This window comes from Rhinopithecus roxellana, chromosome 21 (assembly GCF_007565055.1).
Source record: "Rhinopithecus roxellana isolate Shanxi Qingling chromosome 21, ASM756505v1, whole genome shotgun sequence".
NCBI lineage: Eukaryota > Metazoa > Chordata > Mammalia > Primates > Cercopithecidae > Rhinopithecus > Rhinopithecus roxellana.
This window is the reverse complement of record NC_044569.1, coordinates 46,658,007-46,684,664: the sequence shown is the minus strand read 5'-3', so window position 1 is coordinate 46,684,664 and position 26,658 is coordinate 46,658,007. Positions and strand designations below refer to the sequence as shown.

Below are 26,658 nucleotides of genomic sequence, written 5' to 3'. Positions count from 1 at the left end.
TTCAGTAAGCAAGAAAATTAACACAGGCACACAGGGAAAGGCAGATCCCGACTTAGAACCAGAGTAAGTACTTATCAGTTTTGCTAACATTACTTCCAGACAAGTTTTGGCTTACTCTGGAACAAGGAAAGCTTCTAAAATAGAGATTATTTTCAAGGCCCCCTGAAAGATTTTGACCTAGCATTAGGTAAAAGTTAATTCATTTCACAAGTTATCCAACCTAAACAGGAATTGTACAAATAGTGTAACACAACCGATTAGACTAATACTTCCGGAGGCTAATCCTAAAGTTGACAAAGTAACTCTGCCCAACAATTCTAGAATGATGATCTTGCCCATTATTGAATCTATGTTTGCAAGTCTACCTCAGCCTAAGAATTTGTCCAAAACCCACAGTGAAGCCTTGGTATGGATATGTGATACGTCTTAAGTATTAAGAATAGAGGCAGGGCACAGTGGCTCGTGCCTGTACTCCCAGCACTTTGGGAGGTCAAGGTGGGCGGATCACTTAGGGTCAGGAATTTGAGACCAGCCTGGCCAACATGGTGAAACCCCATCTCTACTAAAAATACAAAAATTATTAGCTGGGCGTGGTGGTGTGTGCCTGTAATCCCAGCTACTCGGGAGGCTGATTTGAACCCGAGGGGCAGAGGTTGCAGTGAGCCGAGTGAGCTACTGCACTCCAGGCCGGGTGACAGAACGAGAATCCATCTCAAAAAAAAACAAAAAGAGAATACAATTTTAGTTTCTTTAAAATTATCTTAGAAATGTCTTCATTCTTGCTTTTTTTAAAAAAAGTCAATGATTTACTTCAATCTGTATCAAATCAATTTCATAAATGGAGAAATATTTTTGTCAACTTTTCAGAAGGTAGTTTTTCTTGAAAGGTAAACTGGTGCTTTTGTATTAGAAAAGAACTTGTTTTACAGATTTGGTGATAAAAAGACAAAAATCCATAAACAAAGGATGCAAACCAAGTAGAATTTAAGTTGAATTCAGGATTTCAAGTAACGATGTATAAAAGAAAGTCACTTACTATTCACAATTAGATCACTAGTGGTTTGTGGTCAACTACACAAATATGCAATTAAATCTACAACCAGCCAAATTTCCAATTTACTGTAATGTAACACTCACTTAAAGAAAAAAACTAAACTTGGACAGGAACATAAGCGACACACTCAAAACCAAGAGCGCACACACATAAAATAACTACAAGAGTGAGCAGAGATAGCTGGTTGGGGAACAGGGAGTCTATAAATGAAAATTTTCAATTCTGTTAACTAATCTTCTAGTATAAACTGATGATTATATGAAACACACCAAGGAGAATACATTCAAGTTAATGGAAACAAGTCTTTATTAAGTAACTTTTAATATCAGAAAAATAAAACTCTTATAATTCTCTTTACAGCAAATATATAATATCAGTGCTTTGGCCATCTTAAGTTAAAGGCCCTTTATCATAAAATATATGGTTTTAAATTTTACTCAAATTGAATTTATAATCCCTATGACTTCCCTACATATACATAACAAAAGAGTGTAGTAAAATTAGCAAATACTAAACTATATTGATAATTTATCATTCTTAGTTTGTGGTTTTTAGAAACAGTACACGCACCTAATATATGTCGATTCCTTGGCTTATTAGTTGCAGTGTACAATGCAACAAAATACAAAATACATGCTTGGTGAACATTCGTTCATATCTACAAGACGGCAGCTAGAGATTAGGTTTCAATACTGACATTTACTATCCTACAAGCAATTAGCATTACATCATAATATGCCATCAAGGCAACTTTTTTTATACTGAAAAAATCAAAATAAAAACCGTTATTTGTAAACTTTTATACGAAATGTAACTCTTCAAGTGGAAATAAAAAATAAAATTTGTCTATTTACTATTGAATACACATAGGATTTCAATTTTCATTATATCGAGAAAAAAGCTCTTTTGTGTTGGGAAAATAATGCTTCAAAAAATAATTAGTAGAAAAACCCACCAGTATAATGTTTTGTCCTTTCAATGCCAGCACAGATTTGGGAACATACTGAGGATGAAGTTATAGACATCCACAGGTGAAATGTACGAGTGTATTTTAAATAAATCTTCCTTGTGATTGGAAATAGTTTTGAAATGAAGTAAACTGATTGGAGGTTGTCACAGCTGCTTTTATGAATTATGCCAAGGGCATCATTATCCCTTTCCCCTTCCTCCCTCCCCTAAATTACTAAAAAATAAAAATATATTTATAATGTGCAAGACAAATATGGATTGAAAATAAAATGTTTCACATTTTGATCTATAGTCTAAAAACTAACAGCTCGAGCACACTAATGAATGGAATGTTCGCATCCTCAATTGTTAGCCAATATAGGTGCCATCCCAAAGCCCTTCCTGATATGGGAAAACCAAGGTGGCCATTTCCACATTCACCAAGAGAGGCAATGGGCAGGAATTCAGCATTCCTGATCCACTGATCATACCAGCCTTGAGCACTCTGGGCGAGATGAAAGTCAATGTAGCAGTTTTTGTCCCAAATTATAACCAGTGATCTAGTAAACTGCCATCAGCCCTATTATTACCAATAAGTAATCACAATGCATTAAAAAGTTACTTGCAATCCTGCAGAATTAGGCATAAGTTGTTGTAAAATAAAAAACAAACAAACCTGTTTTGTCAAAACTGGCAGTGTAAAGAAGGCAGCACTGGAAGTGTATGAATCGTCTGTAATGCCAAGTACCCTCCATAAACTCTTAAAGTGGTTAGGCTTTGGGACCCACTGTTTTGAAATCTTAGACGTATACACTTTTCTCATAGGCTCACACAACCTATGATTATCTTCACTCAGCCAAGTTGGACTTCAGCTTTAGCAATTCTTATATAAACTATGTCTCTGGGTCTACAGGATAGTATTAATAATTCAAACCAAACTAATAGACAAGAGACCACTTAGGTTTAGTGTTACCATAGCAGCCTTTTATAAGTTTACTAACAACTTTAGCCTAATCCCAATAAAGCCTGATAACAGTCATAAGAAATCATTAGGAAGTTTACTGGGGGGTACCATTATACCCATGCCTTTACGAGTCCATATAGAGATATAGTATTTATGTATATATATATAGTTAAGAGTGAATTTGGATTGCCTGAGTAACAGCTGTCTGGCAAACTGGACATGATGGCGTTCTCTTTTCACAGATCTTGTTGGCACATTCCATGCAGAAGAGGTTGTGGCCACATGGAACTAGGGCAGCAATAACCTCATTCTCAAAGCAAATCACACAGTCGTGCTTTCGTCTTGATTCTGGAGGTGAGCTAGAGGTGGAACCACCATTGGAAGAGGAGTAACTGTTGGTACCATTAGAAAAAGCAGGGATGTATATTGGAAGGCCAACATGGTTGCCTGTACTAGGTGGGTCGCTCCTAACCCTCCGAGCAAGTGGGTGTTCTATGCTCTCAGGAAATGTAGGAGACAGACGAGGAGTAGATGGCTGACTTCCTCTGCGCTGAGTCTTCATGTTACCAGAAGGATCACTCCCAAAGCCAGAGAGTGGGTTAACTGGTTCAAATGGAGTCCAGATAGTTTGAGCAGATGTTGGTAAAGAGTCAAAGGCAGGAGAGTCAACTGCAAGGTCTTCTGAGCCTACAGATGGTAGTGTATCTCCAAACCAGAAGTTTCCTGTGCTAAATGGGCTTGTTGGACTAAAGTCAGCCAGCCTATTGCTTCCAAAGTAGGAATCTGTGGAGCCACTTCCTAGAGAACTGGAACTATCATTTCGATAATTGGATATCATTCTCGCGCGGCTAGGAGGAACAGGATTGGAGGAGAGCCACGCAGAGCCAAGAGTGCCACCTTCAAAGCTTACATCGGTACCATTGTAATGGAAATCATTCTCTTCATTGAGCTCTATATAGTTTCCTGTACGCATGGCAATATGCATTTCTATTTCTTCCCGTGCTCGGTCGACATTTTCAGGCATCCCTGTCACTTCAAAGACAGGTTCCTTATCTCTGCTCGGAGTTACTATGTAGGTGTGGGTCTGCTGCTGAATTCTTTTAATAGTTGCTCCTTTGGGTCCAACCACTAATCCTACCACACGATAAGGGACCCTGACTTGGACGGTGGTTTGACCGGGCAGATTAGGACTACATGACAATCCTCCCAGGGCAGGCCCATTTTTGTTTCGAGATGCACGAATCATGGAGAAGTGCTCTGCAGCTGAGAGGATCTCTCTTTTGGCCATGGCAACATCTTCTTTCCTTCCAGTGACAACAAAAATGGGCTCTTCACCACGAACAGGAGTCTTGATATACGTGTTTGTCTTGGCTCTCAGTGCTTTAATTTTACAACCTGTTAGAAAGAAAACATTTCATAAGAATCAACATGTATTTCAACGATACATATAAAGACAAATCACAGAATGTACCTTTTAAGCTAAATATCTGGTTACGGGTAAGTTTTAGAGTTTTTCACAAAGCTAGGAAGCGGCAGAGCCAGAAGTAAACCTAGTTTGACCTAAAATCTATGGTCTTTTTGCTAGTCCAAGAACCTCAATTTTCACAATTATCTTACAGAAGTTCTTAAATTGACTTCCACCTAATTATCTTATCGCTTTAACTTAACATTACTCTTTCCTCTGTAAAACTCAATTGATGACAAAAACACTGTGCTCATGGCTAGTAGGTTATCTCACTGCTGCTCCCACCAGTTAAATCCTAGGCCTGCTATGATTCAGTTTTGTTTATTCCCATGTTGTTTGTGCTAGGTGTACTCACACCAGTAACTGAATTATTTGAATTACTGCATAAACTAATGAAACATCAATGCAAAAAAGACGAGTACCTTAAAGAGTATCTTAAAGAAAAAAGCTGCTATTGAATTATGAATAGGTGAGATAGCTATAAAGGGCTGGGATAAAAAAAAGTAACATAGAATGATTTTGTATCATTGTAAAGTCCTGCTCCATTTAAAAGAAACAGATACTGCAGATTGTATGGAATGTGGGTGCTGGGTATGGTTTTACTCAAGGAATGCTCTGATTGACAGACACAATTTCAAACAAAAGGCCGTGACCCCAAATCCTAAGTATATTTAAGTTAAAATAAAACATCTAAGACACATGTGTATAACTTTACATAATTCACTTTAACCAACTTTTTTTTTTTTTTTTTTTTTTTTTTTAGTAATCACAGATTACTAGTGCCAACTATGTTAAGATGAGAGGGTTTCAAACTGTAACTTAAGATGTCAAGTACACAACCAAGGCATAAAACTCTGGGGTTATACTTTTCAAAGACCCTAACTTGAGCTTGCCAGGATAGATGTGTTCTCATGAATATATCATACTATTCTTAGTTCATCAAAATAAAGAAGCTAGGTGCCATAATCCCAGCACTTTGGGAGGCTGAGGCAGGTGGATAACCTGAGGTCAGGAATTCAAGACCAGCCTGACCAACACGGTAAACAGGGCGAAACTCCGTCTTTACTAAATACACAAAAATTAGCTGGGTGTGGTGGTGCACACCTATAATCCCAGCTCCTTGGGAGGCTGAGGCAGAAGAATTGCTCGAACCCGGGAGACAGAGGCTGCAGTGAGCCGAGATTGTGCCACTGCACTCCAGCCTGGGCAACAAGAGTGAAACTCCATCTCAAAAAAAAAAAAGAGAAGCTAGGTACTACTGAAGCTAGGTGTCACAATCTGAGCATGTCTTTTTCTTAAATATTCCCTTCCTTTTTTGTCCTCAATAAATTAATATTCTCTATACCACTTTAGTCAGATGATGCTCTGACAGTCGTGCTCTGTCACCCAGGCTGGAATGCAGTGATATGATCTCGGCTCACTGCAACCTCCACCTCCCGGGTTCCAGCGATTCTTCTGCCTCAGCCTCCCAAGGAGCTGGAACTACAGGCGTGCACCACCACGCCCAGATAATTTTTTGTATTTTTAGTAGAGGCGGGGTTTCACCACATTGTTCAGGCTGGTCTTGAACTCCTGACCTTGTAATCTGCCCGCCTCAGCCTCCCGAAGTGCTGGATTACAGGCGTGAGCCACCACGCCTGGATGATGCTTTCTAATAAAGCACATGACCCGATCACTTTTTTGCACAAAGTGGGACTTGTTTGTTTGCCCTTCCGAAGCATTCCCAAGCCACTAGGTGTTGACTACACAGGTTGAGTTATCCCCTATCCAAAAACACGTGGGACCAGAAATGTTTGAGATTTTGGAGTATTTGCATTATACCTGCCAGCTGAGCATCCCTAATCTGAAAATCTGAAACGCTCCAGTGAGTATTTTCTTTGAGCACTATGCTGGTGCTCAAAAAGCCTCAGATTTTGGAGCTCCAAAACAAAATCAGAGGGTTTTTGAGCATTTAGGATTTCAAATTTTCAGATTAGAAGTTTCGGCCTGTATCTGCTTTTGTTCCACAATAGAAAATCAGTTAGAAGACCAGAGAGAACAACGAAACTTCCACATCTACTTATCATTTATACAGGCTAAATGTCCAGGAGATTCCCTCATTCAGCACAGCAGGTATGGTTTGGTGTACAGAATTGAGATCACTCTCTATTGATGCTTAAGAAATTCTGAAAGGGGTATATAAACACAGAACTGCTCATACTCTATACTTAGGGGAGTTATTATTTGGATATGTAAGTTCACAGTGGGCTACAACTTGACAAGGTGGCAAGAAGGCAGTCAGCCACAATTACATTCCTAACAAGAGACAGACGTTATTCTGCAGAAAAACACAGGCAAATTGCATTAAGGACAAAGGGAGAATTAGTCTAAGGGTCGGTCCCTTTCATTCCTTACTAATATTGACCATTAGAAAACTGAAAATAAATAAAAGAAAAAAAAAAAGAAAAACAGAAATAAAAGAGAAAAAAGAAAGCTACGTAAAAATCCCTTAATCAAACACTTTTGATACTATAAGCAACTGCCAGTCACATCCTTAGTAGAATATTTTGTTAAATACCTAATAGGTATGTTATTAACTGAGGAAATATGATTGAGGGTCCACAGAACACTATCTAGCCTATGGTTGGTATTAATAAATAGGTGTTTAATGCATGGTTCATTGGGTAGAGGTAAGACAAATGGTTTGAGCATGGGCCACTCTTGAGACAGAGGAGAAAGACAGGCCTGGTCTACACCCAAAAGGATCATGTGCTTATTAGGTTTTGCAGATCAGGGAAAAAAGTAACAGGAAGACAGGAAAGCCAACCCTGGGTTTTTTGTTGTTGTTTTTTGAGATGGAGTCTCACTTTGGCACCCAGGCTAGAGTGCAGTGACACCATATTGGCTCACTGCAACCTCTGTCTCCTATTTTCAAGCAATTTTCCTGCCTCAGCCTCCCGAGTAGCTGGGATTACAGGTGCCCACCACCACACCCGGGTAATTTTTAAAATATAGTTTTAGTACAGACAGATTTTCACCATGTTTGCCAGGCTGGTCTCGAACTCCTGACCTTAGGTGATCCACCCTCCTTGGCCTCCCACAGTGCTGGGGTTACAGGCGTGAGCCATAGCCCCCAGCCGCTAACCCTGTTTAAGCCACTGTCAATAAAGATAGAGGAAACTATTTCTTCACTTCCCTAAATCTTTTGATTATAGTACCCTAAACTCAAATTAGGGATTATAGGGAAGCTTACCAATCATAACATTGTTTCCATAGGAACACATATTCTGAGTTCCAAACAACTAACATGATTTCTCAACTACAAATACATTCTAACACTGGGGACTACTCGAATAGATACTTTTTAAAAGGTGACACGAACTGAAGGAAAAAAAAACAATCTTGTTTTGTAATTTTGCAGGTGACGAAGGTATTAGTTTTTTTGGGTACTTTAAATTGAGTTTTTATTTGAAAACTCAAAGATATTTTTAAAAATCATAGAATTTATAATCTCAGAGTGACATAAAATTCAGAAGCCATATTATAATACCATATTATAATATATTAGCCTATATTTTTTAAGTTGCTACATGGCACAAGTCACCAAAAAAAAGTAAAAAAAACCTAAAATATAACATTTTCTCACTTTCTTACACACACAAAAATACACACACACGCACGCACACATCACTCCCTTACAAATCAAAACAACAAAAACCCAATAAAAGGGTGAAAGAAACAGCTAACATCAAAGTAAATATACAAATGGCTCTGAAGATGGAAATTCCCATTTTCATGGGAACTGACCTATTATTTTCCACCTATAAGACTGTCAAAGAACAAAAACCTTATAACAATGCTAGTAAGAGTGGGAGAAAAGAACTCTCATATTTAGCTGTGAGCGTATAAACTACCCTCTAAGAGCTATCACAGTTATAAGCCCATGTACTCTTACATTTCTATAATCTTCTTGTAGAATTGATCCTGTAGAAATATGTGCACAAGTACAAAGTAACTTCTGTATTTTATAATTATTGAATTAGCATGAGGCTGGTACAGCTATATAATGGTATGCTATACACTTATAAAACTGGTTGACTTAGGGGGACAGGGAAGGAGGGAGGCAGTTTTCACTGTATATTCTTATTTATTTTTTTAAATAAATTTTTAGTCATACATACATATTACTTTTTCAAATAAATTGTTAGAAAAGAAAAACAAATCAAATATACAGAAATGATACACTTTACTAGTCTTAGCATATTGATTAGACTTTTGGTTAGTACTAGTGATATTATTTTAAATTACAGTAGCCCCCTCCCTTATCTGCAGTTTCACTTTCTATCATTTCAGCTCCTTTCAGTCAACCATAGTCCAAATGCAGGTGGATATAGTACAGTATAAAAAGATATTTGAGAGTAAGACCACGTTCACCTAACTTTTATTATAGTATGTTGTTATAAGTGTTCTATTTTATTATTGTTAATCTCTTATTCTGTCTTGTTTATAAATCAAATGTTACACAGGTATGTGCATATAGGAAAAAACATAGTATGTATATATAGGGTTTGGTACTCTGTGGTTTCAGGCATCCACTTAAGGTCTTGGGAAGGCATCCCTGTTGGATAAGTGGGGACCTATTGTACACAAACAGCAGGGTAAATGATTTCGTAGCCTCAAAGTTGAACAAAGTTTTGAAATTTAAAAATGTGAGGACTATACTTCTTATAGCTAGAGATAAAAATCCATGTATGGCAAGCTGTATTCAAGGTAATCAATGGGCAGAAGTCTAGACTAGACTGTTTAGAGGTCAAGAACTAATTTTATCTTGATGTGGAAGTAAATTCCCTAAAAAAAGAGTCTCCAACTTAACTCACTGGTGTAGGAACCCATTTTCCCTTCCTATATCACTGTTGCTGGGGCCACGTTTCACCTTAAAACCCTTTAGCTGCTGCTAGAACTCTGGTCCTCTCACTCCCTGATACAGCAAAGGATTCTGCCTTGCTTCTCCAGGGTAAATAAAGAGAGCTTTTCCTAGCCTTAGAAATTAAGACAGGGAGGTCCTCTGTTGCTGGGAGAGGGGTTGAAAGAAAAGAAATTAAAATAAAGGTAACCTTCAGTGTTTTTCAAACCACGGGTTGCAGTACCAATTCAGTGGGTGCAATCAGCATTTAAAAAAAGGACTCAATATGTTCCAAATGTTTCAGTGAAATATATAATGGGCTGCAATATAAAACGTTCTTTATCCTGTCAGAAAAGCTTAAAACCACTAGACAACATCATCTTTAAGGCCACTTTCTAGTTCCATAACACATGTGAAATGATGTACTTACAACTAAGAACCAGTACAGTGACAGTGAAATGGAGGGAATGTGGCATTACTGAGAAAACCTGGGTTTAAGATCTGACTTTACAGATGAAATTTCCATACAGGTGAAAATGGTAATACTATAGTTCTGCTCTATGGTCACCTAAAGTAGCTTGTGTAGGCCAGAGAGCCCAGACATATTTATAACACTGAATTTTAAAAACCCATTATTTATTTTCCAGCCACCAGCAACACATCTTGGATATTTAGAGCAGGATTTTTCAAGTTTTGTTTTTGTTTTTAAACCACAGTTCATTTAGATGGTAGCAAAAAGACCACATGGCCTATCTATACCACTTCCCAATAGAAAAAGCACCATGTGGTAAAGAATTGAGTTAACATTTAGGTCACCAGTAATGTACAATTAAGCAGAAAATAAAAGTCCATGAAGCTGTTCATCATTCACCACTAAATCCTTTAAAAAGCTATGGTAGACAGTATGATAGGCAGAATCCTAAGATGGCTCCTCAAGATTCCTGGGCCTAGGGTACACATACTTTCAGTTAAACAAACACCAACCTACGCAGCCCCTGTGAAGGGACTCTGCAAATATAATTACAATCCAAATCAGTTCACCTTAAAATAGTAAAATTATCCAGATTATCTGGGTGGGCCTGGCCTAATCACAAGTTTTTTTTAAAGCAGAGGTTTTGGCTGATTGTGGTGGCTCATGCCTGTAATCCTAGTACTTTGGGAGGCTGAGGCCAGAGGACTGCTTGAGGCCAGGAGTTCATAACCAGGCTGAGCAACGTAGCAGGACCCTGTTTCTACCAAAAAAAAAAAAAAAAAAAAAAAAAAAAGCCACGTATGGTGGTGTATCCCTGGAGTCCTAGCTACATGGGAGGCTAAAAAGGTAAAGAATTGCTTGTGTCCAGGAGGTCACGGCTGCATGGGTTATGATCACACCAATGCACTCCAGCCTGGGCAACAGAGTGAGACCCTGTCACTTAAAATAATTTTTTTTTTTTTTTTTTTTTTTCCTAGCATGACTCAGAAAAGAAGTCAGAGAGATGTGCTCTGGCTAACCTGGAAGAAGAAAGCAAACAATGTATGTTGTAAATTGCCTATGGTGACCCCATGACAAGGAACTTCAAGTGTCTTCTAGGAGCTGTGAGCTAGAAGGAAAATGGAGGTGGAGGTCATCATCCTGCAACACCCATCCCCCAGCCCCTGCTCAAAATGAATTTTATCAACAACCAGCAAGCTTGGGTAAGGACATGAGCCGCAGATAAGCACTGCAGTCCTTGATTTGAACGCAGTGAAACCCTGAACAGCACACCATGTCTAGACTTCTGACCTACAGAAATGGAGATGATAAATGTGTGTTGTTTTAAGCTGCTAAATTAGCAGTAACTGTTACAAAGCAATAAAAACTACTAGAGATTCTCAGAGCCCTTAAAAACTCCACAATCACTGCCTCAAGAGAGCAGAGACTAAAATGTTAGATATATTACATTCTTATTCAATACCCTAAAAGACATTCTGGAAGTCTCTCAAGAATTATTATAAGTAGCTTTTGGCCGTGCGTGATGCCTCAAGCCTGTAATCTCAACGCTTTGGGGGGCTGAGTGAGGCAGGAGGATTACTTGAGTTCAGGAGTTTGAAACCAGTCTGGGCAACATGGCAAAACCCCGTCTCTACAAAAATATAAAAAACTATCTGGGCGTGGTGGTGCACACTTGTGGTCCCAGCTACTTTGGAGGCTGAGGTTGGGAGGATCACCTAGGATGTCGAGGCTGCAGAGAGCCGAGATCGTGCCATTGCATTCAAGCCTGGGCAACACAATGAGACCCTGACTCAAAAAAAAAAAAGGAAAAAAGAAAAATAGAATTAGGAAGCAGCTTTCAACATAAAATACTACATTAAGGTGTTACAGTAAATATGGAATTGCCAACAGTTCAATTAAAGTCCAAAAATATTTCTGTCCTTTAATTCCCTATTACCTGCTTTAGTTTCCTAATGCTGCCATAACAAGTTCCCACAGTGGCTTTAATGACATAAATTTATTATTTTTACATGTATTTGTTATTTTACAGTTCGGTGGGTCAGACATCTGATATGGGTCTCAACAGGGCTAAAATCAAGGTGTTTGCAAGGGCTGTGTTCCTTGCAAGAAGCTTGAGGGATCCAGTTCCTTGCACATGCCGGTTGTTGGCAGAATTTGATTGCTTGCAGTGAAAGGACTGAGTGTCCTTGCTGGCTGTCAGCTGAGGGCCATTCCCAGCTTCCAGAGGCCACCACCTACATTCCCTGGCTTGTGACTCCTTTCAGTTTCAGAGTGAGCAACGGAGGCTGAGTCCTTCTCATGCTTCAAATCTTCTTTCTCAGATCTCAGACCCAAGTGGGAAAGGTTTTCTGCTTTTAGGGTCTCATGTGTTTATACCCAGATGATCATCCAGATGATCTCAAGCTCCCCAAAGCAAGGTCCATACCCTCAATCGCATCTGCATAAACACCTGCAACATTCCTTTTGCCAAATGAGGTGACATATTCAGAGTTCCTGGGGGATTAGGACATGGACTTCTTTGGGTGGGTAGGATTACTCTACCTATGACATTATCTTTCTCCTTTCCTTCAATTATTTTCCTTTTTCTTCCAAGTATCTAGCTTTTAAATCCCAATTCAGGAATAGTAACTCACTGCCAGGGCAGTGAATAGACATAAGGTAGGGTCAGGAAAGGTTTGGGGAATCACAAGCATTGGAATAGGTGAAGGGATAAAGCTAAAAATCAAATAAGGGCTGGGTGTGGTGGCTCACGTCTGTAATCCCAACACTTTGGGAGGCAGAGGTGGGAGGACTGCTTGAGGCCAGAAGTTCGAGACCAGCCTGGGCAACATAGTGAGACGCCCATCTCTATAATAAACAATTAAATATTAAAATAAAAATATCAAATAGGAAGAAAATATATAAGCCAAGTGTTTACAATGACTTTTACTAGGAGATTACGTTTATGCTGGGAGATCAGTGGTTTGGTACGTGATACACAAGTAGTAGTGGCTTCCACTTATCCTAGGTGTTCCCAGCAAAATCACTCCTTGGGTGAACTTTAAGAGCATTTTATCAATTGTGAGATAAAGTGCAGCCTAATGCCTGAACTTACCATTCACATGTTAAATTCCCTATAAAGATGCTAGTGTTACTTCCAGGTGGTATAAATGAACCAGCATCATTTCTGCTCTCAAGCTCAGTCTAGAGGGAAATGAGTAAAGCAATACTGAATACGAGAACTGGTTTAAAGGTACCTACAAAGCAGTAGGTACATACAAAAGGAGATGACTTTACTACTTACAGTAAATAAAAGAAAGCTTTAAAGGCATTTGAACTGAAGCTTAAAGAAAGCGGTTTTGCCAGATGGGAAGGAGAGCAGAGGGAACTGCAAGTGCAAAAGCAGGGAATCAAGAGTACGGGATGGCACAGTCAGACAACTGGGTTCAGTAGTGTGAGAACTTCAAGTCACTGGAGGGTAGAATGGCAGGGATAAAGCTGGATGGGGAGACAGAAGTCTTCGATGTCAGGCAAGGGAATTTTGACTTTATCGTAGACTAGAAAAAATTGGAGGTAGAAGGTAACATAATCAGATATGCATGTTAAGACTAGTAGGAGCATAAAAGATGCAAAAGAGACAAGACGGGGCACTCACCGCAAAGCCTATCACAATAATGAACAGAAAAATGCTGAGAACGAAGGACAGAATGCAAGTCTGGGGCTATGTATGACCACTGTTATGAACATCAAGTACTTGTGTTGTAGATTTTGCAAAAAGGAATTTGTTTTCTAGAAACTAAATTCATTATGTTTTCCATTCATTTCATACATTAGCTATAAATATAAGGTGACTGAAGAAAGTTCAAACCCTTACAAGCAAACACCAAAAGCATCGTGTATGTATTTTCACTTTTGGTAGTCCTTGGGGTTTTTCTTCAAAAATTTCCCAAGAGGTTTTGTTTTGAAGGGTAAAGAGAGGGGAGTTAAACATCTTGAGTAGCTCTTCTTACCTTCAAGAAAAATAAAACTCTTCGGCCTGAAGTTAAGTCCCTACCCCTTTCTGCACATTAAGTGGCCATAACCTACCTTCTCTCAGACTTCATCCCCCAAATATGTCTTGTTCCTCTTCTATCTCTGCTCAGGTATTTCCTTACATAACCTGGAAAACCCTCCTAGTATTCCTTTTCCTCCCGGAGTTATCTGAATAACAAACATGGCCATTTGGAAAAGATAAAACTATGTGTAAAAGGCTCCACGAACTCAAGAATAATACAAACATACGCACAACTCATTATTACAACTATCATGTATGAATCCTTCAAGGTCCAGTTCAAGGGAAACAATATAAGGAGCAAAAAACTGACTATCTGCAGGACTGGGAACCTGCTGTTTCAATGTTAGGGCAAACTATGATTAACGATACTTCCTTCATTTGTTTTTCGCAAAGATTAAATGAAAAAATGTATTAAACATGCTTACTACAATGCCTGTTACTCAGTTAAGTACTCAGCCCAAATTGTCTTAATTCCACACGCCTTTCATCATACGATTTTCCCCTAAAAACACATCATTTCGGGAGGCTGAGACAGGAGAATCGTTTGAACTTGGGAGGCGAAGTTGCGGTCAGCTGAGATCATGCCACTGCATTCCAGCCTAGGCAACAAGGGTGAAACTCTGTCTCAAAAAAACCCAAAAACCAAAAAACAAAAACAAACAAAAAAACCCTAAATCATCTCACAAGTTTCATGATATATAAGAATGAATGAGGGGGTCGTATTAATAATTTTATACAAAATAAGGTCCCTTTCCCCTGGGAATAGTCTAGACAGAATATTCAAAAGTTCCTTTCATTTTATAGAAGCACATAAAATACTGTATTAAGGTGTTACAGCAAATATGGAATTGCCATTAGTTCAACTAATCAATTCTAGTATTCTATCTTCAAAAACTGGTAAGTATCAGCTAAATCCCAGTAAGAATGTTTCTTGTGTACACAACATAAATTCAACATTTTAAGTAATAATTTAAGAATGCAATGTATTCCTAAATGCACAATATAAAACTAACAGCTTTCCTTTCTAGGGTTCAAGTGGCCTCCTTGTAGCTATTTTAAGTGAAGAATATTGTTTGTCTCACTTTAGGGATTACTATGACAATACTTCAAACAGCTTCATTTATGTGATTTTAGTTTCATTATCAGTATTCATATAAACATTTAATGCCTTCAATCAAGTAGCATCTACGGTACTTCAAACAAAAGTGCCAAACAACTTGAGGTTGACTGGGTCCTTAAATAAAAAGCTGTTTGGATGGGTGTGGTGACTTACGCCTGTAATCCCAGCACTTTGGGAGCCCGAGGCGGGTGGACTGCTTGAGCTCAGCTTCGGCTCAGAAGTTCAAGACCAGCCTGGGCAACGTAGTAAAACCCCGTATCTACCAAAAATACAAAAAATTAGCCAGGTGTGGTGGTGTGCACTTATGGTACCAGCTATTGGGGATCACTTGAGCCTGGGAGGCAGAGGTTGCAGTGAGCTGAGATTGCACTATTGCACTCCAGCTTGGTCAACAGAGTGAGACCCTGTCTCAAAAAAAAAAAAGGCTGGGAATAAAGGCAAGAGGGAAAAAAACCCCAATTAACACAATATGGAAAGTACAATGATAAACAATGAAATGGCAAGTTTATAATTAAAAAATTCAGCTCAATAAAATAAACAGGAAGTATTCCATTTTGTTTTAGGTACTTTAACCAATATTAAGAATGCAAAGATGACCAAGATTCAGTTCTACCTTCACTGACTTGTATTAACTTCAAGTTCTAAAAGTATTTAGTGACACATGTTCACGTACAGATAGTGACCTATTTTCTTTTCTTTTCTTATACTGCTGGTTGGTGACAGTAGTCAGATCTTCTATAATATCCTTGCTGATTTTTGTCTACTTGTTCTACCACTTACTGAGATAGGCACGTTGAAGTCTCAAACAATAACAGCTTGAGACCTTGGGTAAGTTGTTTGTATCTCTATAGAATTGTTTATCTGTTTGGTGGAATTAAGAAAGGATTAAATGAGATGATACATGTAGTTTTTGCACAGTGCCTGACACAAGTTTGTTATTAAAAGACAAGTGAACTGATTTTTATACGGAGTTAACATTTAAAAAAACTCCTAAAGATAAAACATATTATAAACTTTGCAAAATTGAGAAGATTTTGCAAAGTCAATCTATCTAACTGGTAATATGAAATCTGGTTTACTTTTATGTAATTTTAGGGACTCCCTTTGGACAAAAATCAGAATATAAGAACTGTGACAGACCACCTAGTTAAATCTCATTTTAGACTTGAGGAAAATCGAAGCCTAAAATTGTCCAGTTATAAACTAGTGACCCCTAAACCAACATTCTCTCAAGCTGCCTTATTTTCCTAAATCCCAATAAGAATATTTCTAGTGTATTTTTAGGAGTGGAGAATTCCCTGCATGTACAAGGTATTTTAAAAAAAAGAAGTTAAATTAAATCTAAAACCTCTCTTTTTTCACTTATTTTAGACAAGATAATAAAAAATATTTAATGAAAATGTTTATTATTTGGCCTTTCAGTAAACCTGAAAGAAAAAACCAGAAGAGGGTGTTAATTAGAGATGAAAGGCAGAAGTTTTCCTAACTGGGGAGCTTGAAATTATGTTCATGCTCTTTAGAGAATGTTAACAGAAGCCTCAGAATTATCTATTTGGGTACCTACCATACAATGGTATTAGATTCATTTGTAAATGATTATCTTCCAGACTTGCTTAGTTCTTTGCCAGGAAATACATTTCCAAAGCTCTGATTTTAAATAAATTTTAAGACATATTGTAAATTTAAAAAATATAATTTACGTAATTTATTGGTATAGTCTAGGAAAAGCTTACCAAAATGACATTTTTTTGGCTTTAACTAGCATTTGTTCAGAGTATAAAAGAAATTTAGTAGTAAAAATTTACCTCATCTGATATATAATTTATCATCTCTGTACTTTCAATTGTACTGTCAATTTCTACTAATGCTATCTTCTCAAACTTGATCCTTACAACAAATGAGGGAAAGGGAAGAGAGAAACCTGAAAGAACAAGTAGATGAAGTAGGTTTTTTCCAGAAGAAAAAACAGGCTCAGAGAGGTTAAGTGATTGTCCAAGGTCACAGGCAGCAAGTGGCAAAACGCAAGGTTTCTAACTCCAAGTTCAATGTCCTTTCCTGCATTATACTAAATGAGACTGGTAGAAAGGCAGAAGAGAAGGCAAAGGGAAAGGGAGGCGCAGAGAAGGGAAATAATAATAAAAAGGTGAGCCCCAAATGCAAATATACACTTTTACACTGGTAACCATTTTGGGAGATCTTTTCCAGTTGTTTGAAGCCATTCCCTCCCCACTTCCCCTTCAATCATGTTCAAGACCAAATTCTTTATGCTTACCTTCAACTACATCTGCAGTTTTCATTGAAGGATTTTCTTTATTATTTTAAGACTTAGTCTTATTATTCCATGATACAACTTTACTTGTGACCAAACCAGGCTTCTCTGCATGCAATGATGAATTGTAGTCTGCACTTATTGGACAAGGGCAACAAACACTTGAATTGTCCTTACATCTCAAACACTGGCACGGAAGAGGTCTTATAGTTAGTGTAACTCAAAATTCTCAGTCAGTTATAGAACAAAGACTTGAACTACTCAAACAGTATTAAACTATGCATACATTCAATTTAGTATATCTGGGTTTGGTAATCTTAACATTAGAAAATTATTTTCAAGGCTTAAATACCAGATTTAATCTTTGTCTCTATACAGTAACTAATGGTAGCATGGAAAAAAATTTAAAAGTAAACCCAAAAATTATGGTATACAAGCTATTTGGGAAGCATTAAGAATGCAGTTTAATAAAAAACATATCACTTAAGGATCACCTGAATATCAATGGAGATTTAAACATAATTATCCGTGATCTATTTGGAGCTTCTTAAAAGGCGTTTTTTTTTTTTTTTTAAGTGCAAATACACTCATTTAGTATCTTATGAACATTATCTACTTTTTCATCTTGAGTTTGGTTACAAATTCTACATGGCAGGAATGACACTGTTTAAAATTCTATAATAATCCTTTAAATTATAAAATAGGACTGTGGTAGTCATCATGGCTCTCCTTGTGGGCACATAGTTGTAATGTACTTTCTCACCCATTTGAACTTAGGTGTGGCCAGACGATTTGCTTTAATGAAATATGAGCAGATGTGATAAGCATTACTTCTGGATCTAACATTTTAAGACCGGTATGTGCTATGCCGTAGTCTTTCATCTTCTGGCACAATGGTAGATCAGTAACACTGGAGATGGCGGCTGCTGTTGGCCTGGGTCCCTGAATGACTAAAATGAGCAGAGCCCCTACGAACAAGAAATAAACCGTGGTTGTTTTTAACACTGAGGTGTCAGAGTTCTTTGTTAACCACAGCGTAACAAGCCCATCTTGACAGAAGTGCCAGGTATCTAAAAGGCATTCAGATATCCGTTGGTTCTAGTTCTGTTACATTAGAAGAATACAATGAGTGAAACTATCTGCTAAAGCCAAAAAAAGCAGACATGATTAAATGGTGGTTCCAAATTAATTTCAGATTTACCTTAACAAAAGTAATGTGCCTACCACTTAATAGTTTCATATATGTCGATTTCTTTGTGTATCTTCCAGAGTCTCTACAGGAATTGTAGATACGATTATGCCCAGGCGCAAAAGAGGGATCTGAAGCCTAGGGAATTTACATGACTTGTTCAAGATTACACAGTGAGTTACTGGTATAGGAATATCTATTTCTGATTTGGCTCTTTCCAATATACCACAGCCGAACAGAGACTCTTACAGGCAGTTTGGTGTAGCTACAATACGTATTTTTATATTAAAATACACATACTAAAACATTTTTATAATCAGCTTAAGGCAAAAGTATTCAAAACCAAATCAGCGATATATTAAGCACTACCTTATAACTAAATGCTACCTTTCCTTAAAAACTTACGCTGTGAAGAACCACCTAGAATTCCAACCCATAAACATTGTTTGAAAATTTTCTAGGTAGAAATCTCTAACAGACTAACACAAATACTTGGTTTCCTGGATCATTTTCAGGTTGCTGGTAACCAAGGGGTACAAAATACACCCTTGAACTACCACTTCATTTCCCATTTCCTCCCTAGTGAATCAGAATAGTTCATTAGCTGAATAAGGCAGGAAGTAAGGCAGTAGATTTCCCCACCCATTTGCAAAAACAATTACAATAATTGAACCCTTCTCAAGGGTCCCAGAGCTAATACAAACCATTATTAACAAAATTTAAATTTTAAAGCCTAGAAAAATTGTAATACTTAATTTTTAAAGCTAGTGTCTACATATACACATTTTCTGAACTACAAATGACAGTGAATTTTTAGCTAGACACATTAGAACTATATTACAATTATAACTGTGCCTTGTGGGTAGCAGAGACACCAAAATTTTATCAAGTAAACTAATTTGGATAGTGATATTTTAAATTATGCATACTAGAAATTCAGTATCCTACGATTAGGGCACAAGTTAATCCAAAATACTAACCTTCCAGAGCAGAATGCTTCAATACTGAGGCGGCAATATAGAGTACAAAGAATTTTATTTCTGATGTCAAACTATACTAAATCCAAACTCCACTATTTGAGCAAGTTAGCTCTCAAAACCACAGTTTCTACCTCTCTAAATGGCAGTAACCACCTAGCAGGGTTAAACGGCAGTGGTAAAGCACCTAGCATAGTACTAAGCAAAGAGAAGGCCAACAATGCACCCTCATCCCCATAAAAGAAAAAGACACTGTGCTGTAGCATCATTCTGAAACTATTTATTATCATGAAATATGTATTTCTCCTTGAAGAGAAAATTTATGTACAGCGAGACCAAGCTTTCTCTTTTTCTCGTATAAACCTTATTTCAGTTGTGTTAGAGCTTGAAGGGTGGTTCCACCCTAAGAAATTGGGAAGACAACTTGAAACAGTGTAAAGTATTAATCGTTAATAAAGAATTTTATGTTTTATAATGTGTAATATATTAAGCACACTTACTAGTCATACATAAAAACCCAGAGACTGGGAGTATGCACATTTTTTTGGACAGGGTGGACAAAAGAAGCTAGAGATGACTTTTCTAGACTATGTGGCTAGAGAACACACATATCCCATCAATTGAAGTCTAATGAAAATAATGAAAGATACACATTTATCCTAATAGTAATATAAAATCTTTGGTTACAAGTCTCTAAACAACTGAATTTATGACATTTAGTATTAATTTATAATGTAGTTAAGAATGGGTACACAGTTCTATTTTAATTCACTTTTTAATCTAAATGGATATAAATGACTGTACAAACTGGAACAAAAACCTGCTGACTAAAATTAGACCTGTTAATCACTGTTAATATGTCTTGCAGGTACTATACTTAAAAACAGAGACGTTCTAAGTTTGTAAAATTAGGTCTTAAAATCTGTTGTCAGGTTTATTTTTGATGTCCATATTCCAAAACTTCTTTGATTATATTCAGTTCCTGGCTTCATTTTACAGTACTGTTGTTTCACAATAGATGCAATGCTTTAAAATACAAGGCCAATTTAACATTTACAAATGACCATATGCTACTGGGGAGTATAAATTCGAGGTCAAACACTCTGCCAACTTTCATCAGTATCAAAAGCGGTAGCTTGTGTTTAGGAAAACACTGAAGCTCAGAGGCCATCTACATGAGTTGCTAGTCTATGTGACTCAAATTCCATTTGTCCTGCTCTTTGCTTCAGAGCTGAAGTCATAAATGTCTCCATCTGTGACATAATTATTTCCAAAATCAATTAAGAGATGTCAAACAGAAAATCATGGCTTCAGGTAATACATAAAATGGCAGAAATGGATAATTTAATCTTAAGGATGAAAATTTAGCTCCTTCAAAGCAAACAAGAAAATGAAATGATTTGCCTTGTTTTCCTCACTTAGGACAGGTTCTCTCCAATGGGGAAATATCATACTGTAAAAGGATGTAAACATTAGAAGTTACTTAGTTCTCCATAGGAGTAAGCAAATACTTTACAGGTTTTATTACTATGCTGCTGGGACATGGGGGTGGCAAAGGGGTCAATGATCCACAAGTTGAATGGTTCAAAATAGCAAAAGGACCAGATTTTCTGCTTTTAAGATAGAGGATGATGACATACTTTTAACAGTATTGTCAACTCCGGGAAAATACAAGGTTTAAATGAAGAGCCAGCGATTTGTCTCCATGTCCTAAGACATAATTAAATTCAACATTTCCTTATTAATCAAATAAGCACAGCCCTCAAAAGAAAAACTAAGGCTTTATCTCATTTCCTATATGTAATAGCTGGTACAAAATAAAAACTTGGAATTCACTTCACTTTTAAAAAACTGATTTCTATAAAGATTAACAATGTACACAAGGGCCATTCTGCAGTGCTTTAAGGGGTGTCTACTACAAAGAAGGACAAAAGTTTGTATTAAACTAAATCTTTAAAATATGTTATCTTGTCCCTCAGTAAAACTGGCACGTAAATGGTTTTTTCCTTTGTTACCCTAGACTGTTATCATAAGCACACTGAAGCAACTTGTCCTGAGAAGTGGCATCTTCATATGGCATTCAGACTTCTTCACATTCCGGTGTGAACGCCTGCCTTCCGCCTTTTCCACCACTCCCCTTTACAGACCTCAGGTATCAAAACAACACTACTTGGCAATTATACTTAGAAGATGGTCCTCCACACCACTCCTCACATTGTTCCTCCACAGTTTTTCAATCTCCATTTGTTAAACTCCTACCTACCCATTTTCCAAGGCCCTCCATGGTAGATGTTCTCTTATCTGAGACTCTGTCACACTAAATATACTATAGTTAGTGCCATTCTACTGTTAGACTGTTATCTTCTTAAGGGCAGAAAGTCTGAATTAACTTCACATTCTCAACTCAATACTACAAACTCAAAACCTGGCAAAATACAAGCTTGGTACATAGCGATTCCTCAGTGTTCTTACATGAATGGTCAACTCATTCTGATGCAAATTGAGATGCTGTAATTTTATCCCATGTAAATAAAAGTTTTATCCTGGATTATTACTCTAAGTATCGTCAAAACCAAACAAACCAGGTATTTGAAACTCATTAACCAGAAGAACGACAAACATAAGCTACCTTTCAATTGAAAGGTCCAGCTTTGAACAGTGTTGGTAAGTGCCAATCATCAGGCAGTCTGAAATAAGCTATCTCCCTTATCCAGATTTTAGATGAGTTTTTATTAAAATCCTACAGATAGGAAAGAAATGAGCCAACTCTCATATTTGAAACCACCATTTCGACAGACCTCTTATTTATGTGTACTTTAGACCACTTGGGAAAGATGAGATCATTTAAGCAGCAGCGCCATCATCTCGCTTTATTTGACCCCAACAATGCTCTCAACCTAACAGTAAAGAGGCATGCATCAACCAGGCTAAACCATATTGTCATGCGGTGGCAGCAGGTAACATCTGCCCCTTTCATAAAGGTTTTAAGCTCCCATAAAGAACTCAGGACCTTCCCTAAAAATGTCGGATACAGAGGTACCCCAAGCATCCCCTTCCCCCACCTTCACAAATCTACTCCTGGAATCTGAGACATAGGTCCTTTGTCTGAACAATGTGGGAGGAGTCTGTCTGCAGTACTGGTGTGCTGGCAAGTGAAGAGGAGAATTAACTGAAAACTGTATAAACACAGAAGTTTCTTAATTACCTTAGTGTCCAGTTTTTCTTCATCCTGCACACTGAACAGTTTCAAAAGACAGCCCGTGTGTCAGTGTGTCTTTCCGAGACTTGAAACGTATCGAGAGGAATACAGTAAGATCGGCGGCAATGAGTTGGGCTGCTTTTCCAAAGCTGTTTCGGAACAGCGGAGGGGCAGGGGATGGCGGTGATACCGACCATTTGAACATCCCTTCCCTCCCCAGTGAGCTCTGTCTACAGGCCTCCATTTCTGTCCTTTTCTCCATCTGAACAAGTTCTTGTAAGGGAGGCTGAACGCTTTTAAAAGACACTCGGCGGCGCAAACTTGCAATCTCGAAGGTTTCCGTACCCAAGAGCGAACCCACAACTCCTCGAGCCCGACCTTTCACCACCTCACTGAGGTTTCTGGTGCCACGCCAGCCTGGTGTTCCACGAATACAGCCCAAGTAACGTGAACACCACCGGACTGGGTCGCCCGAAAAACTTCACACTTTTTACCAGGCAAGACGAGCGAAAAAGCGTGGGTTTTCGCAAGGTGACCCATCTTCACATCTGATCGACCCTCGGCTCCTCCCAGACCCCTTCGGGGTGGACTTAGGGCCTCGCCGGGTTTGCCTTTTCAGTCCCACGCTCATTTCTCTCGTCTCCCCACCCACGCCCGGGGGCCATGCCCAGCTGGACCTCCCCCCCCCTGCACTCACCCTGGCGGCCGACGATCTCGGCGACGTGCTCGGAGCTGGGCACCGGGACGCACTCGGTGGTGTTGACGCTCTTTCTCCGGAGCAGGGCCGCCTGCTCCCCGTTCAGGGCGGCCGCCGCCGCCCCACAGCCGCCGGGGCCGTAGGCGTGGGACAGCATCGCCGCCATCATGCCCTGGGCATCGTCCCCTCCGTACAGCACCCCCGCCGCCGCCGCCGCGGCCGCCGCCTCCCGGGCATCGAAGCCGGCGGCGGGCAGCAGCACAGACCCCAGGGACCCGCCTGGGATCGGCTGGGTCTGAGAGGCGGTGGCCGCGGGCGGCGACAGCAGCAGCAGCGACGACCGGTCCTCCTCCTCTGCTTCCTCCAGCTCCTCCTCCTCCAGCAGGTCTCCGTCCAGCTCTGCTTCCTCCCCCTCCTCCTCGTCCTCTTCCAGCTCCAGCTCGGCCGCCTCCGTGGCCCCGGGCCGGCCGGGCGGAGCCCGCTCCTCTGGAGACAGCCCCGCCGCCCGCCGGGCCTGGCCCTGCGCCGCCGCCGCCACGGCTCGAAGCGCCGGAGCACCGGGATCCGCCGGGCTGGGGTCGTCGAGGCCTAGCGCGGCCAGGCGCTCCCTCAGCAGGAGCCCGTCCCCCTCGAGCTCCGGGCCGCCCGAGGGCGGCGGCAGAGGCGGCGGCGGCGGCGGCGGGGGCGGCTGCGGCAGGGGAGCCGGGGCCGCCGCCAGGGCCAGGGCCGCGGAGCTGCCGCTCGGCATCGCGGCGGCGCGCTGTCAATGGCGGCGGCGGCGGCGGCCGGGTCAGGCGTGGCAGGCGGCGAGCCCCATGGCGGACAGGGCCAGGGCCCTGCTCAGCGCGCAAACACCTTTCCTCTTGGGAGGCGGTGGGGCTGGGGACCCGGGCCGTGGAGCGCCAAGGCCGCCCGGAGACCGGAGAGGGCGGGGTGGAGGGGCAGGGGAAGGAGGCAAAGGTAGGTAACTAGGTGGGTGGGTGGGGACGGCGGCGGGGCAGGCTGGTGGAGGTGGCAGCGGCTCCCTCTCAGGGTTTCTTTTGTTTCATGGCCTTAACCAGCCCCCGGCGCGCGCGGCGGCGGCGGCGACGCCCCACGCCGCTCTCCGAATGAAGCCGGCGCGCTCTGATTGGGTGTTTTTAATCTCTGGGAGCCCGCCTTCTCCTCCCGCAGCCTTCCAACTCCTTTCCCCAGCCCCACCCCCCACCCTCCTTCGGGCCCCGCCCCTCCCCTCCCCAGAGCTCTCTGATTGGGTGACCGGGACCAGCCAGCTCCCGAAGCCTACTCTTTCCGTCCTCTCCCCGCCCACCTCCCTCTCCATTCCTCCCGGCACGCGCGGAGAGGGACTGTGATTGTTCACTTTACACGTCACTCTTTGTGACGTCTCCGGCGGGGGCGGGAAAAAGGAGGCGGATGAAGGTGCTGCTGCAGAGGCTGAAACTAAGGGCCAAGCTGGGTTTTGGCGCAGGCGCGTGCGGTCGAAGCGCACACCTGGATTTGTTTCCCCCCAACCCTTCATCCCTGTAGCCCGTCTGGCTGAGTTCTTTTAGGGGAGGCACTGTGTGAGCGGCCTGGAGCAGAGCTGCAGGCGCAGGTTCGAGGGCATTGTTTCGTCGGGTTGAGGATGAGATCGCCCCCTTCAGAGGAAGGGCCTTAAGAGTCATGGAAGGAGGGGCCACGCAATATCCTCCTATCCCCTCGCGGGGGCGGTTTCCTGAGCCGCGTGGCTCCCGGGCCTTCCCTCTGGGACCCGGGAATGCCCCTCCCTTGGGGCCGGACCCTCCCACGCCCCGTTGGCCCGGCTTTTCTGCCGGCAGGGTGGTTACATCAGCAGCTTGCAGGTGCTGAACTTTAGCTCTTTGGGGCTTTTTTCTTTTTTGAACCGGAGTCTAGCTCCGTCGCCCTGGCTGGAGTGTAGTGGCGCGATCTTGGCTCAACGCAACCTCTGCCCCCCGGGCTCAAGAGCTTTCCCTTGCCGGGCGCGGTGGCTCACGCCTGTAATCCCAGCACTATTGGGAGGCTGAGGCGGGCGGATCACGAGGTCAGATCAGGAGTTCGAGACCAGTCTGATCAACATGGTGAAACCCCGTCTCTACTAAAAATACAAAAATTAGCCGGGCGTGGTGGCGCACGCCTGTAATCCCAACTACTCGGGAGGCAGAGGCAGGAGAATCGCTTGAACCCGGGAGGTGGAGGCTGCAGTGAGCCAAAATCACGCCACTGCACTCCAGCCTGGGTGACAGAGCGAGACTCTGTCTCAAAAAAAAAGTTTCTCCTGTCTCAGCCTCCTGAGTAGCTGGGATTACAGGCACGTGCCACCACGCGCAGCTAATTTTTGTATTTTCAGTAGAGACGGAGTTTCACCATGTTGGCCAGGCTGGTCTCAAACTGACTTCAAGTGATCCGCCAGCCTTGCCCTCCCACAGTGCTGGCATTATAGGCGCGAACCATCTTGTCCAGCTCTTTGGTGCTTTTAAAGGAAATGAATCCCCGTTTCCTCCTCCATAGACACTCTTCCCACAGTATTGCTCAGGTGATCTCACTCTGTGGCTACCTTTTCTAGAGGTTATTATTTTGTTATTGTTGAGACAAGAGTCCCACTCTGTCACCCAGGCTGGAGTGCAGTGACATGATCACGGCTCACTGCAGCCTCGACCTCCTAGGCTAAAGTGATTCTCCCGCCTCAGCCTCCCCAGTGCATCACCATGCCTGGCTAATTTTATCTTTTGTAGAGACTGGGTTCTCACCCTGTTGCCCAGGCTGGTCTCAAACTCCTGGGCTCAAGCCTTCCTCCCACCTGGGCCTCCCAAAGTACTGGGATCACAGGCGTGAGCCACCGCGCCTGGCCTCTAGCGGGTATTTTTAAATGGCTTGTTAAAAAGTATGCCTATTAACTTTCCTTTATCTTAGGGCTGTGACCGGCCCATCTATCCCTTCAGTACTAAGTCCTGCCAGGTTAATCTTAGCCAGCAGAATGGTCCTATATCTACAGATACAATGTAACAATGTAATTGTAAAATTTCTAAATGACCCCTTTAAAGCAAGAAGAAACATAGTTTTAATAAATACACTTAGTTCAATATGTCCAAAATAGTATTTCAACATGTAAGCAATATAAAATTACTGATAATGTTTTATAGTTCTTTTGCACTAAGCCTTTGAAACCAGGGCGTGTTTTACACTTCCAGCAGTTCTTTTCACACTAACCACATTTCAAGTACTACTAAGTAAGTACTCTCAATTTCTTGATTTTAAAATTGTAACGGGACACTTTCTATATTGGATTAATTTATTGTACCTAATTGCCTTAAACTCGTTTCGTAGGAGTCAGCTTTTATTGAACACATACTTTTCTAAATTGTCTAGGCTGTTACCAAGATGGAGAAGGC

General features: G+C 40.9%; 1 protein-coding gene across 1 annotated transcript; it reads right to left on the bottom strand.

Moving 5' to 3' along the window:
* Positions 1–1,342: 1,342 nt before the first annotated feature.
* Positions 1,343–24,377, bottom strand: MEX3C (mex-3 RNA binding family member C). Its single transcript, XM_010376788.2, has 2 exons — positions 23,270–24,377; positions 1,343–4,361 (listed from the first exon to the last, which is right to left on the bottom strand). Exons 1-2 carry the CDS (start codon positions 24,015–24,017, stop codon positions 3,136–3,138), a joined length of 1,974 nt encoding a protein of 657 aa, XP_010375090.2. The 5' UTR covers positions 24,018–24,377; the 3' UTR covers positions 1,343–3,135.
* Positions 24,378–26,658: the final 2,281 nt, after the last annotated feature.